This window comes from Jaculus jaculus, chromosome 1, assembly GCF_020740685.1.
Source record: "Jaculus jaculus isolate mJacJac1 chromosome 1, mJacJac1.mat.Y.cur, whole genome shotgun sequence".
NCBI classification, from domain to species: domain Eukaryota; kingdom Metazoa; phylum Chordata; class Mammalia; order Rodentia; family Dipodidae; genus Jaculus; species Jaculus jaculus.
In genome coordinates this window covers 152,442,758-152,464,672 of record NC_059102.1, presented here as the reverse complement: position 1 = coordinate 152,464,672, position 21,915 = coordinate 152,442,758, and the positions used below count along the sequence as shown (strand labels likewise).

The window sequence follows — 21,915 nt, the reverse complement described above, 5'->3', positions numbered from 1 at the left end:
CTCTCTCCCTCTATCTGCCTCTTTCTTTCTCTGTCACTCTCAAATAAATAATAAATATAATAATTTAATAATTATCCCTCTCAGTCTTCCTTTTTATTTGATTCTTTGATTAAAATTAGAAATAAGGGCTGGAGGGATGGCTTAGTGGTTAAGGCATTTACCTACAAAACCAAAGGACCCAGGCTTGAGTCCTCAGGACCCACATTAGCCAGATGCACAAGGGGTCACATGCATCTAGAGTTCATTTGCAGTGGCTGGGTGCATGGGCACACCCATTCTGTCTCTCTCTCTCCCTTTTTCAAATAAATAAAATATTTTTAAAAAAATTACAAACAAACCTAGGATTTGGGGTTCAAAGACTCTCCTGGACCCTTAGTGCCCCATTACATTTATACCTCAAGAGGAAAAAAAACCCATCTAGATACAAGCTTTCTACTTTCCACAAAAATTAACTCAACAGACTGTAGGCCTAAATATAAAATGCAAAAGTATAAAGCTTCTAAAAGAGAACACCTAAGACTTTGGGCTTGGTGATGACATTTAAAATACATACACACACACACACACATCATATATTTGAGAGACAGAGAGAGAGAGAGAGGAAGAAAAAAGTACAAGAGGGCCTCCTACCACTCCATATGAAATATGGACATATGCACCACTTTGTGCAGCTGGTTTACCTGGATACTGGGGAACTGAACCCCTGACTGGTAGGTTTTTCAAGAAAATGCCTCTAACCACTGAGCCATTTCTCCAGCCTGGTGAGAAGATTTTTTTTTTTTTTTCAAGGTAGGGTCTCATTCTAGCCCAGGCTGACCTGGAATTCACTATGTAGCCTCAAGGTGACCTCAAACTCAGTGATCCTCCTACCTCAGCCTCCCAAGTGCTGGGATTAAAGGCGTGTGCCATCACGCCCGGCTTTGGTGGTGAGATTTTTTTTTTTTTGGAGGTAGGGTCACACTCTAGCTCAGGCTAACCTGGAATTCACTCTACTCTTAGGGTGGCCTCTAACTAATGGTGATCCTCCTACCTCTGCCTCCCCGAGTGCTGGGATTAAAGGCGTGCACCACTACGCCCGGCTGGTGATGAGATTTTTACATACAGTTTTTGAACATACAACCCCATGAAACAAAAAATAAACATCTGGAAAAGACAGTGTTAACAGAATCACAAGGCACTCCCAGGCTGGGATGATGGTTTAGCAGGAAAGAACACTTGTGTAAGCAGGAGGACCAAAGCTGGATCCCAAGCACTGATGTAAAGCGCCAGGCATGGCTGGGCATGGTGGCACATGCCTTTAATCCCAGCACTTGGGAGGCAGAGGTAGGAGGATCGCCATTAGTTCGAGGCCACCCTAAGTAGAGTGAATTCCAGGTCAGCCTGGGCTAGAGTGAGACTACCTTGAAAAAAAAAATTTTAAAAGCCAGGTATGGCCGCACATGACTAATCAAGAGCACTTGACTAATGCAAGATCCTGGGTTTTCTAATCTAATCCCCAACACTAGGTGGTGGTAGGGGACACAAAACAGCAATTTGGAGGTCAAGGTCTTTTTGAAAAAAATTATTTATTTATTGCTTCTTCCCCCCACCCCATACCCCCCCGAGGTAGGGTCCTGCTCTCTAGGTCAGGCTGACCTGGAATTCACTATGTAGTTTCAGGCTGTCCTTGAACTCAAAGTGATCCACCTACCTCGACCTCCTGAGTGCTGGGATTAAAGGTGTGCACCACTATGCTTGGCAAAAAAATTTACTTACTAGCTCGTATATGGGTATGACAGGGCCTCCGACCACTGCAGTAGAACACTCAATGTTTGCATCACTTTTTGTATCTGGCTTATAAGTGAGTGGTTTGGAAATTGAGCCTGGGACAGCAAGCTTTGCAAGCAAGTGCCCTTTAACCACTGAGCTATTGTCCCAGCCTCCGTCCCACAGGTCTTTCTAAATGGAATACACAATCAGAAGTCAAAAAGACTTATTTTGCCACATGAAAACTTAAATCTGGGGGCTAGGAAGATGGCCCAGTAGTTAAAGGCACTTGCTTGCAAAGTCTGTTGGTCCAGGTTTAATTCCCTAGCACTTATGTAAAGTGGTACATACGTGTGGAGTTCATGTGCAGCGCAAGAGGCCCTAGTGTGCCTATTGGTGTCTTTCTCACAAATAAAAATATTTTCAGGAGCTGGAGAGATGGCTCAGAGGTTAAAGGCACTTGCTTACAAAGCCTGGTGGCCTGGGTTTGATTCCTCAGTACCTATGAAAAGCCAGACACATGCATCTGAAATTTGTTTACAATGGCAGGAGTCCCTGGCATGCCCACTGTCTCATCTTAGAAATAAAAATATTTTATTGGGGGGGGATGGGCATGCCAGGGCCTCCAGCTGCTGCAAACGAACTCCAGGCACATGCACCATCTTGTGCATCTTGGCTTATGTGGGTCCTGGGAAATCGAACCTAGGTTCTTTGGCTTTGCAGGCAAGTGCCTTAACCACTAAGCCATTTCCCCAGCCCACAAATAAAAACATTAAAAAAATTTTCAAATAATTAGAACAAATTTGGCATGAATATAAAAGCTGCAACATGTAAAAAATGTTATAATCAGCAAAAAAGACATGAATAGCACAGTGAAATACTACACAGAGATAGCTCACAGGAAGGAAAGACCAACCTATAAAATAGACATTCGATCTTACTGACGATCTAAGTACAACTTAAGTTTTTTCTATAGAGAACAAGAATGAGAAAGTGCTCTTAATGTGGAACACGGCAAAATGGACCCAGCTGTAGGAGCAAACACTGGCCATTTCATGACATTTTAGTAACCGATCCTAGTTGCTGTTAACTGACAATAAGACAAGGGAGGCCAAAGGAAGAAGCATTTATCTGGGAAACACAGAATTGAGATTCAGGGTCTCAAGACCAGGGCAGTACTGAGCTATTTCTGTAGACAGTGCAGGGCTTGTGGAGGCAGCTTACTGGCTGGGCAGAAATCCTTCAAATCGGTTCCGAATAGTCAGTGGGGTCTTCCCAAATGAGACACGTCAGGGTGAGCACCCAGGCATCGCTGTCTGCCAAGTCTCTGGCTGGGCTTCAGCGGTGAGCTTCTGCCTCACTGTCACGCAGCTTGGCCTTCTGCAGCTTTGTTTCCTTTCACAGTACACGTATCCCTTTAGCCCTTTCCTAAGGGGATCACACACGTGGAAAAAGACTATGTGTAAGACTCTTCTTTCTCACAGGGTTTTATTGGGTAGGAAACAGAAGCTTAACTTTCTCATGGATGCCAGATGACTGGCTATCACCACACAAGTCTGGTTTCACTGAGAGGACAGTATGTGGACACCTCTGTCCTGGGAAGGATGTGTTGTGGGCGGTTGGTGCTTGCCCCAGAGCAGACAGGGGAGGGTGGGGAAGACAGCTTCTGGTGGTTTGATTTTCTTCTATGTGCTTAGTTTTGGGTAATAATAATAGTCCATTTATAGAAACAATGGTGACCTGTGTGACACGTTGGTCTCTGTCCTCAAAAGTAGTTACCAAAGTGGGTCCCACTTGCTATGGGTGCACGGCAGACCTACTCCCTCCACTGAGCTCAGTGATATTTCCACCTGTCCCTCAACCCATTCTCTTATGGACCCTAGCCTGGCCTAGGAAGGGGACTCAAGGTACTCTCTGATGAGATGGGCACTTTTTGGAAATGACCTAGAGTTCATAACCTGGTATAGGTGAAGGGCTTCTGATTACTATGAAAACTTAAGAATCAGAAACAAACAGAGGGAAAAATGAGATGAGAGCAGAGATCACTTACCTACCTGGCCCTCACCTGAGAGCCCAAGGTGACCACTATAGCTGTCCAGGCCCAGGATATAGCCTTAGTCATCCCTATCAGGTTCCTGTGGTAGACACTTTTTATTTATTTATAGGTTTTTGAGGTAGGGTCTCACTCTAGCCCAGGCTGACCTGGAATTCACTGTGGAGTCTCAGGGTGGCCTCAAACTCACAGCGATACTCCTACCTGTGCCTCCCTGGTGCTGGGATTAAAGGCGTGCGCCACCACGCCTGGCTAGACACTCCCTTCCATCCCATCATCCCTGCCTCTTCTACCAGTGGCCTTTTCCATATATTCAGGTGTACAGGGGGCCTGGTACAACTCATTAAATACCTGTTTGCTGTATATATTCAACACTCGATCCAGAACAAGCAGACCATCAGGGTGTAAACAGTGCTGTGCAGGAGTCTTGCAGGATTAACTCCCCTCCCGCTGGGCTGGTGGGGGTCATCAGTATCTTAAATCCAGGCTCCAGGTGACTTCCTCTGCTATCACCCACCACTGCCTCCTCAAAGTGGTGACCTGCCCAATGATCTGGAGCCCTCCCAAGCCTGGGTTCAGCTTGGATCCTCTGCAATGGCACAGTCCCTCAAGGCCATGAGGGCTGAGGTTCAATCATTCCTGAAGGAAGTAAAATGGCCCTCCTCTGACCCACCAGTACCCTACTTGCTCTGGTCCCTCCTACAGCTGCTGTCAGTAGTGATGCAATGGCCACAGACTGAGTAGCCTGTGAGCTGGGCACCCTGCTTGGTCATTTGTGAAGTGTGGGATAGTTCTCTTCCTTCTAGAAAATGCCTAAATGAATGAAGTCTGCATTGAAAGGAGTAGCTTTTGATCAATTTTTCATTGCATCTACAGAGTGTCCTGTGGTGAACAAGGCCAGCTCTACATGGAGGGCATAGCAAGCTCTGGTCTAGAATTCCTATGAACAATGTGGACCATGCCTGCCAGCAGGAAGGGCTCCGACATTGCTCCTTCCAACCTCACTGTGCTCTATGACGATGGACTCTCAGACATGCACACACACACCGGAACTCTAGGGTGAGGGGGAGGTGGCACCCACTTGCCCATGAGATGGAGCACGGAGCTTGGCAGAGTGGCACCTCCTGGGAAGTGCCTGAGATTTTCAGAGACCAAGATAAAGATTGTGTCATAATAAAAACTTCACTTAAAGTACATTTTTTTTTATTGATTTCATTGAAAACAGAACAAGAAATGGTCTGAGCCAAAAGACTGCTCTTAAAACTGTCAAAAACATTTTAACAGAAAAAAATAAACATGACTGCATTATGAATGTTTAGAAGAGTCACACAGAAAACCCACTGTTGCTGCACTAATTACAGTATTTAGAAAGGTATATGCCAAAAAAAAGTACATGACCTGCCAGGCCATCACACAAAAGGTGACAGCAAATTTATTCACACTACAAGACTAACATTTTAAAAAAGTTTTTCCTGCGCTTTATTCTAAAATCACTTTGTTCTCTTTTTACAGTTGATAGTTTTTCATGTGGTGAGTAGAAATCACACCAGATTCAGCACCGTTGTCTGTGTTGTGTTTTTATTCTTTGTCCTAATGTTCAGTAATGGTAGAAAACAAACCAGTTTATTCATCATTATAGCATGTGGCTTAGAAATCAACAGAAGGTGCCTGCATCAACGGAATTGGCTAGGGCTGGTAAAGGGTCCTCCTGCCTCACCAACTTGCTTCCTTGTAAAGAAACACCAGTTAGAGGCTTGATATATAGGACTAGATATAGGATTTCTTTAAAAAGCAAACCCACATTTTCTCCAAACTGGACGGTAGGTCATCCAACCTCTCCAAGGCCATGAGGGAACTGGCGTCCTCCAGCGGCACCAGGGAGCCAGCGCCAGTCACACAGGCTGTGGGCGGCGGGTCTAACGGAGCAGCTTGTGGGTGATGGCAGTCTTGGCAAGGTCACACAGGAGCCTGGCCAGACAAGACACAAATAAACCTGGTGGTGGAGCGAGGGCCTCAGAGACCAGAGGGAGAAATGAGAAACGCTTTGACAACCACCACCAGGAACTCACAGTTATGCCAACATGGAGTCCCAGGTCTCTGAGGGGCATGACCCAAGGCATGCTGCAGCCTGAGCAATAGGCAGCTGTGAGGCCTCAGGCCCAGAACATTTCCTGGTAAGTGCCCACACCTCAGTTTCCTCTTGGCTGTCTTGTGCAGAACCTCCTTCTCTCTAAACTGCAGCTATTAGAATCTGATCCTGAGTGTCCCACTGGCCCCACAGGCGTCTCATAGGGGGTCAGCAGCAGCCGCAGAGCTGGTGTCCGGCAAGCCATTCTCCTGGGCCTCCTGGGCCATGCTGGTGTGCCGCTGGGCCAGGGCAGTGCTTGAGTGCCGGCACTTGGGGGACCCACACCGGCAGCTGAAGAGCTTGCCCTTGATGTCCCAGAAGCGTTCCCCGTAGTCAAACCTGGGGGGAGCAGAACTCAGCACTTCTGTTTGCTGGACATAGGTGGGAGGTGAGACATCCCACCTGCCCCAAGCTGTCCCATTCAGGCCAAGGACCCTAAATGTTGGCATCATGTGCATAGCCAGAAAGGCTGGGCCCACGCCCGCCCAGCCCGGGATGCGCAGTGCCTGGGGCCGTACATACCCTAGCTGTTCCCCAGCCTGGATGAGGCGGGTGCTGAAGAAGGCAATCCTGGGAAACCGCAGGTCCTGGTGTGATATGAACACACGCACAGGCACGAGGTTGGGCTCGCAGTGATGGTTTATGAACCGGCTGACATTCCCATAGAAGCGAGCATCAATGCAGTATACCTCTCCATCCTGGAAGAAAGAGAGTAAAAGTGTACATTAGAGCTCACAGGGCATCTATCTTATCCTTACCCACAGGCCGTGCCCTGAATCCTGTAGAGCTAGAGGCAGGGATATCTTGCTAGGCTAGGGAAACAGACAGAAGTACAGGTCTTTAGGTGGCCCACAACTTTGCCCCGGCATCTCAGTATAGTTGTTTCTTGGCAGAGGAAGCCACATGGACTGTAGAATAGAGATTAGCTAGTTGGGCTGGACCAACTCATGAACCCTTTTAAACAGTGTCCCTGACAAGACACTGACTGTAAAAGCTGCTTTGGTAGGATGGGGGCTATAGGGCAAGGATCAGGCCAAGAGCCAACAAGGACCTGGACACTGTCCACTATGACTGCAAAGAGCTATGCAGCATGGACAGAGTCTCCTTGAAGCTTCTAGGTAATACCAGAACTGGCCATATGGCTGCTACATAATCACAGGAAAAAAGGGCAAGGGTGGAGGGGAAAGCCAGGTATACTGGAATGCAGTGTGAGACCAAGTTTCCCATGACCTGACTTTGTCAAGTATAGGACAGGCATGAGAGAGAGAAATAATGAAGAATCACACAGGGATTCTAACAAGGACCCACCTCTGCAGGGATGAGCACGACCTTGGGTACAAACAACCGTATGGGATCAGTCACTGAGATGCTACTTGGAAAAGTAGCAAAGATGAAACCAACCTTAACATCCCCAAAAGATGGATAAAGACTCCAGGTGCTGATGACTTCTGCAATATGCTGCTAAGTGAGAAAGGTCACCTCCCTGTGGCCTCACCTGACCCCATAACAATGGGAGGAGTATTTCAACTGTAGACATGAAGAGGCACAGATACTTCAGCCATGACACTGGTAACCTCAACAGTGACTGTTCGTTGAAACACATAAAAGGGCTTATTTCCTCTCCATGCTTACACAACAAGTGATATGGTGTGCTCCTCTACTCTGCCTTTCTCACTTAGCAGGTTTGATCACCTGATATCCCCAAGAGCAATTAAGAGTTATAGGTATTATTTCTGTTTTTATTGATTTATATATGTGTGGTACTACAGGAAGCCATCAGGAGTTAAGACTCACCTAACAAGGATGAGTGATAAAAGAAGAAGCATGAGATCAGACAGGAGACTTTGAGACAACGGAAATATTCCCACTTGAGTGTGGAGATAATCTGGCATGTACACAACACAATTAAAACTTTCACTTAAAAGCTGATCCAGAAAAGAGGACTTCTGGGTAAGGTGGCAGTGTAGGAGCCATGCCAAAGCAGCCGGGGGGGGGGGGGGAGGGGAGGAAGTAGAAAAACAGCAAAATACACTGTTCTACCCAAAACTGAAGGTATACAAAAAAACTGTCAACCACAGCAGAAAAGTAGGAGAGAGCGATCCAGAACCCCTAGAGACCACAGAAGCAGGCAGAAGCGGCTCCAGCAGTGATGCTGGTCCGCAGGCCACCAGGCTCTGTCTGAGTAGCAGGAAAAGCCAGGTGAAGGGATTTTCCTCTCACACCAGCCTTCTTGCAAAGTCAAGAAACCTGAAGGAGACGACAGTAGGGAGCAGCGGAGCAGCGGAGCAGCTTGTATGAAGAGGATTGCGGAGACCAGCTACACAGCTCTGGTAAAACTTTAGGTATCCTCCACTGCCTCCTAACCCCCAACTGCCAGTATGGGTAACCACTGAAGACCTAGGGAGGGGAACTCAGCCACACAGCACCCAGCATAGGTGATTAGAGCAGCGGATCCACCGACCCAGCCAGCCAAGCCCAGCCCACAGTGCAGTAGTAAAGAGGGACCCAAGCAAACACACAGCATAGACCAAAGCCATCCCAAAAGGTAATAGGGCCTGCTTATACCAGGCCAGTGCCTGTCACAGAGCTGGTAGATAGGCCTGTATTGAAGTGCCAGGGCAGGTAAGGTGTCAAATGTGATAGACATCGATCTGCTTAGATAAGCTCTATTTTGGGTCTGTCATTTATTGCTTCCTGATTCATAGTGCCTTTGTCTATTCCTCTGTCATTTATGCAGACAGGGTCTCATTCAGCCACAGGCTGACCTGGATCCCCAGACCGGAAATCTCAGCCTCCCAGTTGACAGGATTAAGGGTGTGGGGCAACATACATCCTTAGGGACTATGACTCTATTAGAGGATCTGTTTGTTTTAACACACATTCTTACATAAATACTCTGTGCTGGTTTTGATTGAATGTGCATGTTGTTCAATTGAATTTTAGAATTTGCCTGTACTTTGCTCCATTCAACCTACTAGAAGGCTCTCATAACTGGCAAACCCAACACCTACACCTAGGGTCACTTTTGCTGTTACTCTGAGAGTCATTTAAGAGCCACACGTGGCACTTTAAGCTCCTATCCTGAAGATAAATAATGTCATATTTACACATCTAAGAACAGTGCAGATTATTGGAAAACCCAAGCATCAAATTAACCCAAGATGCAAAAATCTCTAAATTATAGTACAAGAAACATGAAATATCAAGACATTTTAATTCCACCAAAAATTATAAATCCATCAGAATGACCTCCAGTGAGATGGATTTAGATGAAATGTCTGGGAAAGATTTCAAAAGAATGATTATGTTCCAAGTAATCAAAGGAATCAAAGAAGACACAGGAAATCAATTTAATGAAATAAGAAAGTCAATGCAAGACATGAGTAAGGAAATAAAAATACTGAGGAAAAACCAGGCAGAAATACTAGAAATGAAAAACACAGTTAAATCAAATAAAAAAAACTCTGTAGAAAAGCTGGGTATGGTGACACATGCCTTTAATCCCAGCACTTGGGAGGCAGAGGTAGGAGGACTGCTGTGAGTTCAAGGCCACCATGAGACTACATAGTGAATTCCAGGTTGACCTGAGCTGAAGTGAGACCCTACCTCGAAAAAGCAAAAAGAAAAAAAAAATGAGAAAGAGATGCCAATGCAGATACAGGAAGCTTTTAGAACACCAAACAGACAAAACCTAGAAATAACCTCTTCTCACCATATTTATAACTAAACTATTAAATACACAAACCAAAGAAAATATATTGAAAGCAGTTAGAGAAAAAGCAAGTCACATACAAAGGCAAGCCTATCAGGATCACAGATTTCTCAACACAAACTTTAAAAGTCAGAAGGGCTTGGAAAATGATGTATTCAAAGTTCTAAAAGATAACAACTGTCAACCAAGATTACTTTATTCAACAAAGCTACTCATCCAAATTGATGGAGAAATAAGGACATTCCACAACAATAACAGGCTGAAGGAATATATGACCACTAAGTCAGCTCTACAGAAAATACTCGAAGGAGTCCTCCATGCTAAAGAGAAGACAAAGCACACACATGAGATAACAGAAAAAAAAATAAAGAATACTCAAATAACAGGTAATACAAGAAAGTAAAGGAAAAAAAGAAAGCACTACAAAACAAGAAAAATGGTGAGAACAAATATATACCTTTCAATAATAACTCTTAATAGCAATGGCTTCAATGACCCAACTGAAAAACACAGGCTTGCAGGATGGATTAAAAGGCAGAATCTTGAGCCGGGCATGGCAGTACATTCCTTTAATCCCAGCACTCAGGAGGCAGAGGTAGGAGGATCGCAGTGAGTTTGAAGCCACTATGAGACTACAGAGTGAATTTCAGGTCAGCCTGGACTACAGTGAGACCCTACATCAACAAACAAAAGGCAAGATCCTTCTTTTTGTTGCCTCCAAGAAACTCTTCTCTCCATAAAAGACAGACACTATCTTAGGGTGAAAGGATGGGAAATGGTATTTCAAGCAAACAGGCCTAGAAAACCTAGAAAACAAGTAGGGGGTTGCTATCCTAATATTTGACAGGATAGACTTCAAACCAATATTAGTGAGGAAAGATAAAGAAGGTCACTTTATATTGATTAGAGGAAAAATTCAACAGGAAGGTATTACAATTACAAACATATATGCACCCTAACATGGGTGCTTCCAATTTCATCAAACACTATTAGACATAAGGTCACAGATAACACCAAGCACAATTGTAGAGGGTAACTTTAATACCCTGCTCTCATCAATTGACAGGTCAATCTGGCAAAAAATAAACAGAAACACATCTGGATTAAATGATATCAGAACAAATAGACCTAATAGATATCTATAGAACATTTCCATCCAAATGCTGCAGAATACACATTTTTTCTCAGTAGCACATGGAACATTCTCTAAAATAGACCATATATTAGGACACAAAACAAATCTTTTTTTTTAAAAGCAAATCTTAATATAATAGGAAAATTGAAATAATTCCTTAGACACTATCTGAGCACAATGGGATTAAACTACAAATACACAAAATTATGGAGACTAAATAGCATACTACTGAATGATAAATGGGTCATTGAAGAAATCAAGAAGGAAATAAAAAAATTCATAGAATCAAATGATAATGAGAACACAACATACCAAAACCTCTGGGACACAATGAAGGCACTAAGAGAGAAATTTATACCTTTAATTACCTATATTAAGAAATTAGAAGCCGGGCGTGGTGGCTCATGCCTTTAATCCCAGCACTCGGGAGGCTGAGGTAGGATTGCCATGAGTTCGAGGCCACCCTGCGACTCCATAGTGAATTCCAGGTCAGCCTGGGCTAGAGTGAGATCCTACCTTGAAAAATCAAAAAACAAAACAAAACCAAAAAAAAAAAGAAAGAAAGAAAGAAATTAAAAAGGACACAAGTAAATAACTTAATTCTTCACTTTAAGGCCTTAGAAAAACAAGAACAAGGTAAACCGAGAATCAGTAGACAGGAAGAAATAATAAAGATTAGGGCAGAAATTAATTAAATAGAAACCAAAACAATTACAAAGAATCAAGGAAACACAGGTCATGGGGAAATTAAGCTGAGACTGAGCTGAAAACCTTCTCCCTGTAGACCAGCCAACTGAAAGCTGGAAAAAGCTGCACTGCATGCAGCCCTATGGGAGAAAGAAGTCATTAGCAGTGAAAACAGTGGACACTGCAAGCCTGAAGTTTGGCTAGCCAGGCCAAAAGACTGAGTGGGCACAATAGTGGCATGTCTGTTATGGGGGGAACCAACTGCTTTCTAACTGGACTGCAGGCCTGCTCTAGGGGAGGGAATACATGCCCTTACTGAAAACCTAATCAAAAGCCTATGGTGGGGGAGGCCATGAGCCTTAGGAGTGTAACACCTGCTCTTGTTTGGCTAAATGCATATATTATGCCCACCAAACTGCCCTGTAAGCACTTCATTTAATGTTCACACCCATATATTGCTATTCTCACTTTTGGTTAAAGAAGCTTCTCTGTTCAGATGGTGGTGACCACTGGGATGACTTAAAAGGAACCATAGTGCTGAGAAGTGATGGAATGTTCAGCACTGAAACAACTCTATCACATGCTCCAAGACTCAGGATCCATTGTGGAAGAAGTGGCAGAAAGAATGTAAGAGCCAGGGGTAGATATCACTCAGTGGTTAAGGCACTTGCCTGTGATACCTAATGACCCAAGTTCAATTCTCCATATGCCCACCAGGTGGCACAAATGTATGGGGTTCGACGGCAGTGGCAGAGGCAGAGGCCCTGGCGTACCAATTCTCTCTCTCTAAAAATGTTACGCAAGAATAAAAATATTTAAAAATAAGAATAAAAGAGCCAAAGGAAGGGTAAGACTGCATACAATGCAATCGTCCAGACAGAAATTGGCCTTGATATCCATACCTTGCAGTGCCTAGTAAGACCTTCATAAGACCCTCATAATAAGAGGAAAAAATGACGACATCAAAATAAGAGACTAATGGAGAGAGGGAGGGGATATGATGGAATGTAGAATTGTGAAGAGCAAAGTGGGGGAGGGGAGGTAAGTAAGGAAGTTGTCAATAAAAAACGAGTTCAAATAAATAAATAATCCAGGTGTGGTGGTACGTGCCTTTTGTCCCAGCACTCCAGAGGCTGAGGTAGGAGGATCACTGTGATTTCGAGGCCACCCTGAGACTACATAGTAAATTCCATGTTAGCGTGGGCTAGAGTGAGACCCTACCATGAAAAACAAAACAAACAAATGCAACCCTCGCCAAAAAAAACAAAACAAAACAAAACAAAAAAAAAAACCTTGACCCAAAGGAAAAATATCTTCAAAACTCTCTTTCTTTTACTTTATTTATTTGTAAGCAGAGAGGTAAGGGACGGTGTGTATGGGTGTGCCAGGCCCTCCAGCCACTGAAAATGAACTCTGGTTTTACATGTATACTGGGGAATTGAACTCAGGTTATTAAGCTTTGCAGGCAAGTGTCTTAACCACTGAGCCATCTTTCCAGCACAGGAAAAATATTGTTAAATATGCATCTAAAGAAGAAAAACAGGGCTGGAGAGATGGCTTAGCGGTTAAGTGCTTGCCTGTGAAGCCTAAGGACCCCGGTTCGAGGCTCGGTTCCCCAGGTCCCACGTTAGCCAGATGCACAAGGGGGCGCACGCATCTGGAGTTCGTTTGCAGAGGCTGGAAGCCCTGGCGCGCCCATTCTCTCTCTCTCCCTCTATCTGTCTTTCTCTCTCTGTCTGTCACTCTCAAATAAATAAATAAATAATTTAAAAAAAAAGAAGATAAACAGTCACTAGAAGATATACAACATCAGAAGGTAGGGATGTAGCTCAGTGAGTGAAATGCTTGCCTATCATGTATGAAGTCCTGGGTTAAAGCCCAGCACTGCATAAAACCAGGCGAGGTGGCACACACCTGTGATCCCAGCACTAGGGAGGTAGTGGTAGGAGGACCTGAAGTTCAAGGTCATCTTCAGCTACATAGTGAACACACACTAGATTGAGAGATACCATCTCTAAATAAATAAATAAGACATACAACATCATGCTCCAGAAAACCATTAGCATTAATTAGAGTAGGTCAAATGAAGTGGCATGCTATGGTGGCATGAAGTGGCCATGACTGCCTGAAGCAAAACCTGTCCGCTCAAGGCAGTGCTCATCAGATCCTTGCAGGAGGTTCTGTTGAGCTCATCCAACTGATCTCAAACTTGTACAGAGACCAGGAACTCCGAGGTTAGTCATGAACTACAGTTAACTGAGACTTAGGGCAAGAGGCAGTCCAGGCATTGAGGACACATGATGAGTCATATTACTGAGCAGCAAGAAGAAAAAGCAGGTGTCAGTATGGAAAAACTAGCTTGATGTTGGCCATGTGTGCAACTCCAAACCTCAAGACAAATCATAATTTCTGGAAATAATTGTCTTTAAGAATTTTAACTGACCAGGCATGGTGGTGTATGCCTTTAATCCCAGCACTTGGGAAGCAGAGGTAGGAGAATTGCTGAGCTCAAAACCAGTAGGAGACTACATAGTGAATTCCAGGTCAGCCTGGGCTAGAGAGAGAGACCCTACCTCAGAAGAAAAAAAAAAAAAAAAAAAAAAATTAAATGGGACACACACAACCCTCCTTCTCTCTCCCCCCTTCCCACTCCCCATAAAACAGATTACAATAAAAAGTCTGTCACTAAAAGGCATCACAGAATGCCAGAAAGATAAAGAAGCCTGCAGTACCCAGAAAGGATGTGCTCACCAGAACATGTGCCCCCAGCAGCAGGAGGGAAGCTCCCACAGCCACTGCACTCTGCCTCTCATGCATAGATATGTGCTCTGGTACATAAAGGAAAAGCCAAAAGCTACTACTGTTAACAGTCGGGACTTGGTGTAGCTGCATATGCACAGACACCTGAGGGCTGAGACCCTTCAAGACTCAACATCTCTCTGGGAAACACAAAATTTTTTGTTGGTGGTGTTTAGATTGGGTCTCACGTATACAACACTGGCCTCCAACTAATGAAAGACAACCTTGAACTTCTGATCCTTCTGCTTCTACCTCCTTAGTGCCAGGATCATGGGCATGTGTCAACATACCAAGTTTTGGGTTTTTTTGATGTGTGAGAGAGAGAGAGAGAGAGTGTGTGTGTGTGTGTGTGTGTGTGTATTTTGAGGTAGGGTCTCACTCTAGCTCAGGCTGACTTGGAATTCACTATGTAGTCTCAGGCTGGCCTCGAACTCATGATGATCTTCCTACCTCTGCCTCCCAAGTACAGGGATTAAAGGCATGTGTCACCATGTCCGGCCACACCAGGTTTTCACACAAACTCATTTAATAATACTGACTTCAGGCATCAGAGCCTGGGGTCAGGTAGCCCTGCTCTCAGGGGATAATACTGTTTCCTGACTGGGTTGTTATTGGAAAGTAAGCCTCTTTTTCCCAACGTATCAGCATTGGCTGAGGTTTAGGAGGTTTTAAAATAGCCATTCCCAATCTAGTAGTGATGGAGGGTCTCAGACTCTTTTCCTCTGGCTTCAGAAACCTTACTCCTATAGTATACCAAACCCTAGCTCCTGTTCTCTCCTAGCACAGGATGATTCCAGTGCTCTGAGATCTGAGACTTAAGGGACATCCCCTGCTGACATTTATGGGTCCATCTGCTCTCAATGCAACCTTTGCCCCACAGTCTGTCTCACTGTGCTGAGCTCTAGCCTAGAAGGACCAGCCTGAGCTCTGGAGACACTATGGGGTGTCCTAGGCAGCTACTTTCAGGAGGTGGGTAGGGCAGAAAACTCCTAAGTTTGGTACCTATGCCTTGAGCCCAAAATGAGCTCAACACCGTGTGGTGAAACTCATAAGGTCTTCAATGAGTCTACACCCATCAGAGTGGCTCTTCAGAACAAGCCTCAGACCTGTGTCAGCCACTTTTCAGATCCCTACAGAACAAACTTCTGTCCTTCACAACACATTACCTTGTTGTCAAGATCAAAGAGGTAAGAGTCCTCTTCCCGAACATCAGCTTCAGAGTCAGAAATCAGTTCCCCAACATACCTGCAGTGAGGACAGGGAGGACCTTTATCAACTCTGTGCCATCATGTGGAGAAATGGAGTGCCGTGGAGCCATGATGTAGCCCCAGAACACTGCCGCAGCTCTATGGACTGAGCTGGAATCTAGCTGAGGCTCCAGAGGACAAGAACATCGAGTAATAAGGAAACAAGCTTCTCATGTGTCTACACCTTGAGGTAAGGAACCTTCTAAGAGGCATCACAGAATGGTGAGAGTGACTGAGGACAGAAAAACTGGGCAGCAGCCCCAGGCATCTAGGTCAGTGAGCAACTAAAGGGGATAGTATTGTCACCACCTCCACTGTCCTGTACTCCACTGCTATAAGCAAAATACCTGTTTCCAGGGGCTTCTTAAGAGTACAGACACGTATGAGCATCTCTCCCAGAAATGACAAATACAGCCAACAGAGCAAGAAACCGTGGAAGCCACTTACTCGCAGACAAAGGTGCCCAGTGGGATATCCTGCAGGGACCGCACACCCCAGCCCATGTCCTGTGTCCTATAGAGCTGCAGTCTTGCCCTGGAAAACAGGTAGAGGGAAGGTGGCTCAGTATACCAGCTTGCATCCATTCTGGAATGAAGGAGATGAGCAAATGGAAACAGAGCAGCTCTAATCACCTGTCAGATGTACTGCTACACACAGGAAGCTGACAGCATAGAACTCTGTCAAACAGCTAACAGCAGAATCCCTCTCCTGCTTCAGTTTCCTCAATCACCAGGTTGCCCCAAGGACTTAACGGCATTCATGCCAGAGAAGCATTTCCACTGTAACTCAGACTACCACCATTCCAGTACCCAGGTGGCAGCAAAAGGCAGCCAGGCTGGGACAGACCATATCTGGGGGCTTCCATAGACTCAAGGCCCTCTCAGAGTTATACCCATCCCATTGGTTCATTCATGGGGGGAGGAGAGGCAGGTCTGTGCTCCAACCAGAACTCCATCGCACAAGGCAGAGAAATGGGGGTGCTTTGTCTTCGGCTGTAGTGTGGACAGCTACTGAAACTAAAATCTGACTCTGGCCACAAAAGGGCACAAGGCAGGCAAGGACCAAGCACTGTGGGTGACTCAGGAAGGAGCCCAGCAGTCTAAAAACATACACGAAATACCACTGTTCTCACTGTTGGGGAAATCCAACCAAGACAGAACTGAAAATGGTTCAAGTATTAAAAGAGGATGGATGACACAAAGGTATGTTTGGACCTGAGCCACAGGAATCTCTCTGTGTTTAGCTCCAATGACCTAACACCCACTTTTCTCAATCACGTCTAAGCTGGTTGAGCTTGGCTGGTTTTTTTATGCACACGTCAACCACAGAGGAAAAGGCTTTGGCTCCAACCACAAACACAGGCGCCTGGGCCAGCATGACCTCAATGGCCATCTCTGGTTACATGTGTACACAGCCCTCACCTGAGACCATTCTGTACCACACGATTACGGCAATTCCTCCAGCAGGAGCAGGCATGATTGCATTCGAAGATCAAGGGTGGCTCTGCCATGTTGAACTCAGGTAGGAGTCGGCCATCCTGTGGAAAGATGGACCATGAAGTCCAGTAGGTGTCAAGCAACCTTTTTTTTTTTTAACATGAACTCTAATATTAACTTTTTTTTTTTTCCAAGGTAGGGTCTCACTCTGGCTTAGGCTGACCTGTAATGCACTATGTAGTCTCAGGGTGGCCTCAAACTCACGTTGATCCTACTACTTCTGCCTCCCTAGTGCTGGGATTAAAGGCGTGTGCCACCACGACCAGCTTCACTTGTTTTATAAAATTTGTTTTATTTTATTTATTTGAGAGAGAAAATGGGTGCACCAGGACCTTTAGCCACTATAAACAAACACCAGACGCATCCGCCACCTTGAGCATCTGGCTTACATGGGTCCTGGAGAATCGAACCTGGGTTCTTTGGCTTAGCAGGCAGACACCTTAACCACTAAACCATCTCTCCAGCCCATATTAACTTAGTTTTATTCAGTGTCTATGGCCTCAAATGGATACAAATAGTAGTTTCCAGATGGACTTTAATGGCTGAGGGAGTAATACGGTTAGGCTGTACATTTGTTGTTTGAATGAGAGCTTCACCAGGTCCCATGCAGGTGTGGGGGCCTCTTGGAGCACTCCTCCTGGTTCCTGTCTGTTCGTGCTGTCATTATAACCCTTCTGCCCTTCCTGTCTTCTCTCAACCCTGTTGAGGACAATAGTATGTGGGTTCCTCCCACCTACTCCAGGGCAGTCAGCACCTTTTGGATGTTCCTCTTGCACACTTGATCCTGCAAATTCCCAAGTTTGGGGAGCCCAGTCATGTGTATTTTCTTTACCCCAAGGCCACAGACAAATCTGTGAGGGACCTTTTGCACAGCTTCACTTGAATGTTCGTTACCTGCCAAACCCAAATATGGACTATACTCCGAGGACACAAATGAGTTAAGCCCCCCTCTCTGAGGCCACCCTGCTGCTACCAGGGCTGTCCTAACTCAGATACACAGCCTACATCTTCCACAATCTCCACCCGCCTTTAAGATCCCTTTGGGAAGAACCTGTTGTGGTTCCCACTTGCAGCTTGCTTCCTCTTCATTCAGGACATTCTGGCATCTGCTCTTTCAGTGACCTCTGAACTAAAGCTATCTCCTGTCCCTGCAAGCTCTGTCCCTAAGCTGCATCCCCATCCCTTCAGCCTTCTCCTAGTATTTTAGTCACTTCTAAGTTGTGGTCCCCAGGCCACCATGAAGGAGATGTTTGCTCCTTCCAGTATAGGCCCTGGCCTTGTCTTCTCATTTAGTTCTCTGGTCACTCACATGTGACAAGCACATGGCAAACAACAAAAAGTTTCCTTTCATGGCTGTGCTAAGACACCTACCCCACCACTGTTCACGTGATTACAAAAGATGTCAGCTCTAGCGCCAGGATTGGGAAGCCTACACTGTAGCCCATGGCCTGCTTCAAACAGCCCCTCACTTCCAGCCTGTCCCCTAATCCTACTTTTTTCCACATCCAGCCTACCTCCAACTCCTCCCAGAGTCACTTAAGATGCCTTAGAATTGGGAAACAACTCATGTTCATAGACTTCCTTTCACAGAATTTACCCCACAAGCACATGTGCACCAAATGCACATCCTCACCTTATCGTACCAGCAGCGCATGCTGAGCTGGCCACACATGCACGTGCTGGAAGAGCAGTCGTCCACGCACACGCAGTACTGGGAACAGAGCACACAGTGTGTCAGACAGGTGCAGCATTTCTGCTACCCTTCCCTCCCTGCAGTCACAACAAAATGCTCTGCAGCGTTTAGAATTGACCTTAATCTAACACTGGCTTTCTTAAGAGAAGGGAAAAAGGCTTGGGGCACTGAGCAGAATGCAACATGCTTGTGGGAAGGAGGTGGGAGGCCAGCTAAGCACAGCACCCAAGGCCAGGTACCCCACAGGAAAGGTGAGGAAGAGGAGCCCCACAACCCAATTAGAGGAATGTACAGTGTCTACTCTATGAGGATTAGAGGTGCTGCCCATAAACACAACCATAGGATAAGCCCTTGAAAATACATCTGATTTTAGCCAAGAAGAAAGTCAAAGTGGGAGGAAAGCTGTTTAGTGGACTACTGGGGCGGAGGGGCATGCAGTAGGGATCAGAGCCAGGTTGCCTCACAGGCCTGCATGGACCCCCTCTTGCTTACTACTTTAAGACAAAGCAACACCAGGGCCCCGAGCAACCACTGACCAGGGAATGCTCAGCATCCAAGCTGGACAGGAGAGCCCAAGTGGTGTGCATTATATGGGATGTAAGATCTACAATAGCCCTCTTTCTTGAGAAATATTTGCAAAGAGAATGAAGTTTCCTAGGGAAGCCCCACAAGTCAATTTTCTTTCTTCCCAAACTGGTAAGTCCCAAGACCTAGTTCCAGGGGCCCACCACTGTGCCCTGGCCAAGCAGCCCTTCCTCCCACTAACCTGAAGATGAGTGATGTTTCTGTCGATGTTCATGGGGGATGTCACACAGTTCTGGGAGACGTACTTGTAGTTGGTGGGGCACGGCTCATTGTCCACAGCATTGATGCAAGGGATGGGGATGCGCTCATAGCCACGAGCAATGTCTCTGGATGGGAGGGGGAAGGGCCATGATTCTTTCTGTTGCAGACTGCCCCTTGGAGGGATGCAACTATTGACCAGCACCCACATTAGACTGTAGCCTGGGGGATCTGGCTTCAGATTTGTCAGCTCCAATCTATTTTTTCCAGCTCACTTGTCAATGGTTTGCTAGAGTTATCTAGATCCTTCTCACCTGCTCACCATCTTTTCCATGGAGACAGGCTTGTCGGGGGCTGAGTCCCTCAATGCCTTGCTCATGTGCAGTGCACTCCACACCTGGGAGTTGAGGCTCGCACACTGCAGGGGTGTCTCTCCTTCTTTGTTTTTCAAAGTAACATCTGAATCCCGAGAAAGAAAAAGGCTAAAAGGGAAAACGTAAGCTGACAAAAACATCCAGATCTTAATTTAGAAGTGACACAGCTAAGATGTATAAAGTGATCATACTTGTGAGGACAGAGAGCACGATCTGTTGAGAAGCTTATCAACCTACACATCCCAGGGACTTGGGACACTATGCCTTCCCAGGAGCACACCTGCTCCTCCAGCACCTGCAGCCAGGCATCAGTTTTCTCAGTTGTGCCTGTAGGAACTAGGGATACTTATTTAAATTTTCTTAGATTTTGCTTTGAAATTTGATCTTGAAGATAAAGGGGAGTGATCATGAAGAGGTGTGTTTGGGGGCTGTAGGGGGCCAACCCAGCAGTCTTGCCTATCTATTGAGGGCAAGCAAATGGGGTCGCCATACATGGTTAGACACTTACATGTAGTCACAAAGCCATCTGCTTTCTCATTTCCAGGTGAGGTGGGGAGTTATCTGCTAATCCCAACAACTACAGCCCTCCTTGTCCTTCTCCAGAAAACAACAGAGATGTTTCACTACTGCATTGGATAAAGAACTTGGGCAAAGAAGGGTTTATGCTGACCCCGAGCAGCCAGCACCAGAATCACCAACATCTCCAGCCCTAAGTGGGTAGTACCAGCAGTGCCCAGAGCCTCCTGGCACCTCAACAGTCCACACACTGCCTGCTGATAAGACTGCTGGTCTGAGACTCAGATCAAGATTCAACGAAGAATTTGGGATTTTTCATGACAACCATGAGTTCCAAGTGAGCCACAGCTGGTCTCTGATGTGGACTGGGAACAACACTTCTCCACCTGGGCTGCATCCTCTCTGGGTACCCACGTCAGAGTCAACCTAGCAGCCAGGGTCATATAAAGGCAGGGCCAGACTCACACAACACAGTCGTAGCGATTCTCTCGGGCTGCAATATGCAGGGGTGAGTCTCCATGGATGTTCACGGCGTGAAGGTCGCACTTGGCAGCCAGCAATATCTCGGCTATGTCCACACAGCCTGAGAAGGCAGCCCAGTGCAGACAAATGTTCTCCTCCTGAACAAAGTTAAGAGTGAGAGCTCAGTGAATACTGGGGTCCATCTAGGTCGGTATAAGATACGGGGAGGAGGTGAAAGCAGCTGCTCTGTTAAGAGTGTAGCTATAGTCATTCCATGCACAGGCCATGTGAAGAAAGGCTTGCAGTTCACCAGAGGGAGAACAAATTTCCTATCTAATTGTAGCATTCTTTTTTTTTTTTTTTGGTTTGTCAAGGTAGAGTCTCACTCTAGCTCAGGCTGACCTAGAATTCACTATGTAGTCTCAGGGTGGCTTTGAACTCATGGCAATACTCCTACCTCTGCCTCTTGAGTGCTGGGATTCAAGGCATGTGCCACCATGACCGGCTGCAGCATTAATTTTTTATATCTTAAAAGTAATATAATCATGATAAGAGTATTTTTTGGGGGGAGGGGGAGAATTGGATCACCCTGAAGAGGACAGTTATTAACCTAACAAGTGGGACCCTTCTCTTCTACTTAAAAAAATAATTTATTTTTTTATTTATGAGAGAAAGAAGGAATGGATATGGACATGCCAAGGCCTCCAGTGGCTGCAAACAAACTATAGATTCTTGTGCCCCCTGTGCATCTGGCTTACGAGTGTCTTGGGGAATTGAACCTGGATCCTTTAGCTTTGCAGGCAAGTGCCTGAACCACTATGCCATCTCTCCAGCTCAATCAAAACTTTTAATTGGAAAAATATTTGTGTTGTACTTTAAAATTATTCTATTATGTAGTAGGTTTATTGGAACACTGCAATTTTGGACATAATGTGCAAAGAGCACAAAAATAAACAGCTTTCATAAGAAAAAGATGAAGAGTAAACATGAGGAAATGTTTGGCCCTACCAGACGGCTAAGAAACAGATATTACAATGCAAGGGAAGATTTAATGTCTTCTTGTGCCAGGACACAACAGTAACAA

At 45.6% G+C, this 21,915-nt stretch overlaps 1 protein-coding gene across 9 annotated transcripts in view; it reads right to left on the bottom strand.

Annotated features, from left to right (window-relative positions):
• Positions 1 to 4,985: 4,985 nt before the first annotated feature.
• The window catches only part of Ehmt1 (euchromatic histone lysine methyltransferase 1), a 220,117-nt gene continuing 203,187 nt past the window's right edge, over positions 4,986 to 21,915 (bottom strand). For all 9 annotated transcript variants that reach the window (XM_012947838.2, XM_045149981.1, XM_045149974.1 and 6 more), the window contains 9 exons: positions 20,835 to 20,989; positions 19,794 to 19,961; positions 19,463 to 19,607; positions 18,637 to 18,714; positions 16,929 to 17,044; positions 15,955 to 16,041; positions 15,427 to 15,505; positions 6,450 to 6,625; positions 4,986 to 6,266 (listed from right to left, as the gene is read on the bottom strand). In XM_012947838.2, coding sequence (XP_012803292.2) covers positions 6,086 to 6,266; positions 6,450 to 6,625; positions 15,427 to 15,505; positions 15,955 to 16,041; positions 16,929 to 17,044; positions 18,637 to 18,714; positions 19,463 to 19,607; positions 19,794 to 19,961; positions 20,835 to 20,989 — 1,185 coding nt within the window. In that variant the 3' untranslated portion in view covers positions 4,986 to 6,085. The remainder of the gene's footprint in view (positions 6,267 to 6,449; positions 6,626 to 15,426; positions 15,506 to 15,954; positions 16,042 to 16,928; positions 17,045 to 18,636; positions 18,715 to 19,462; positions 19,608 to 19,793; positions 19,962 to 20,834; positions 20,990 to 21,915) is intronic.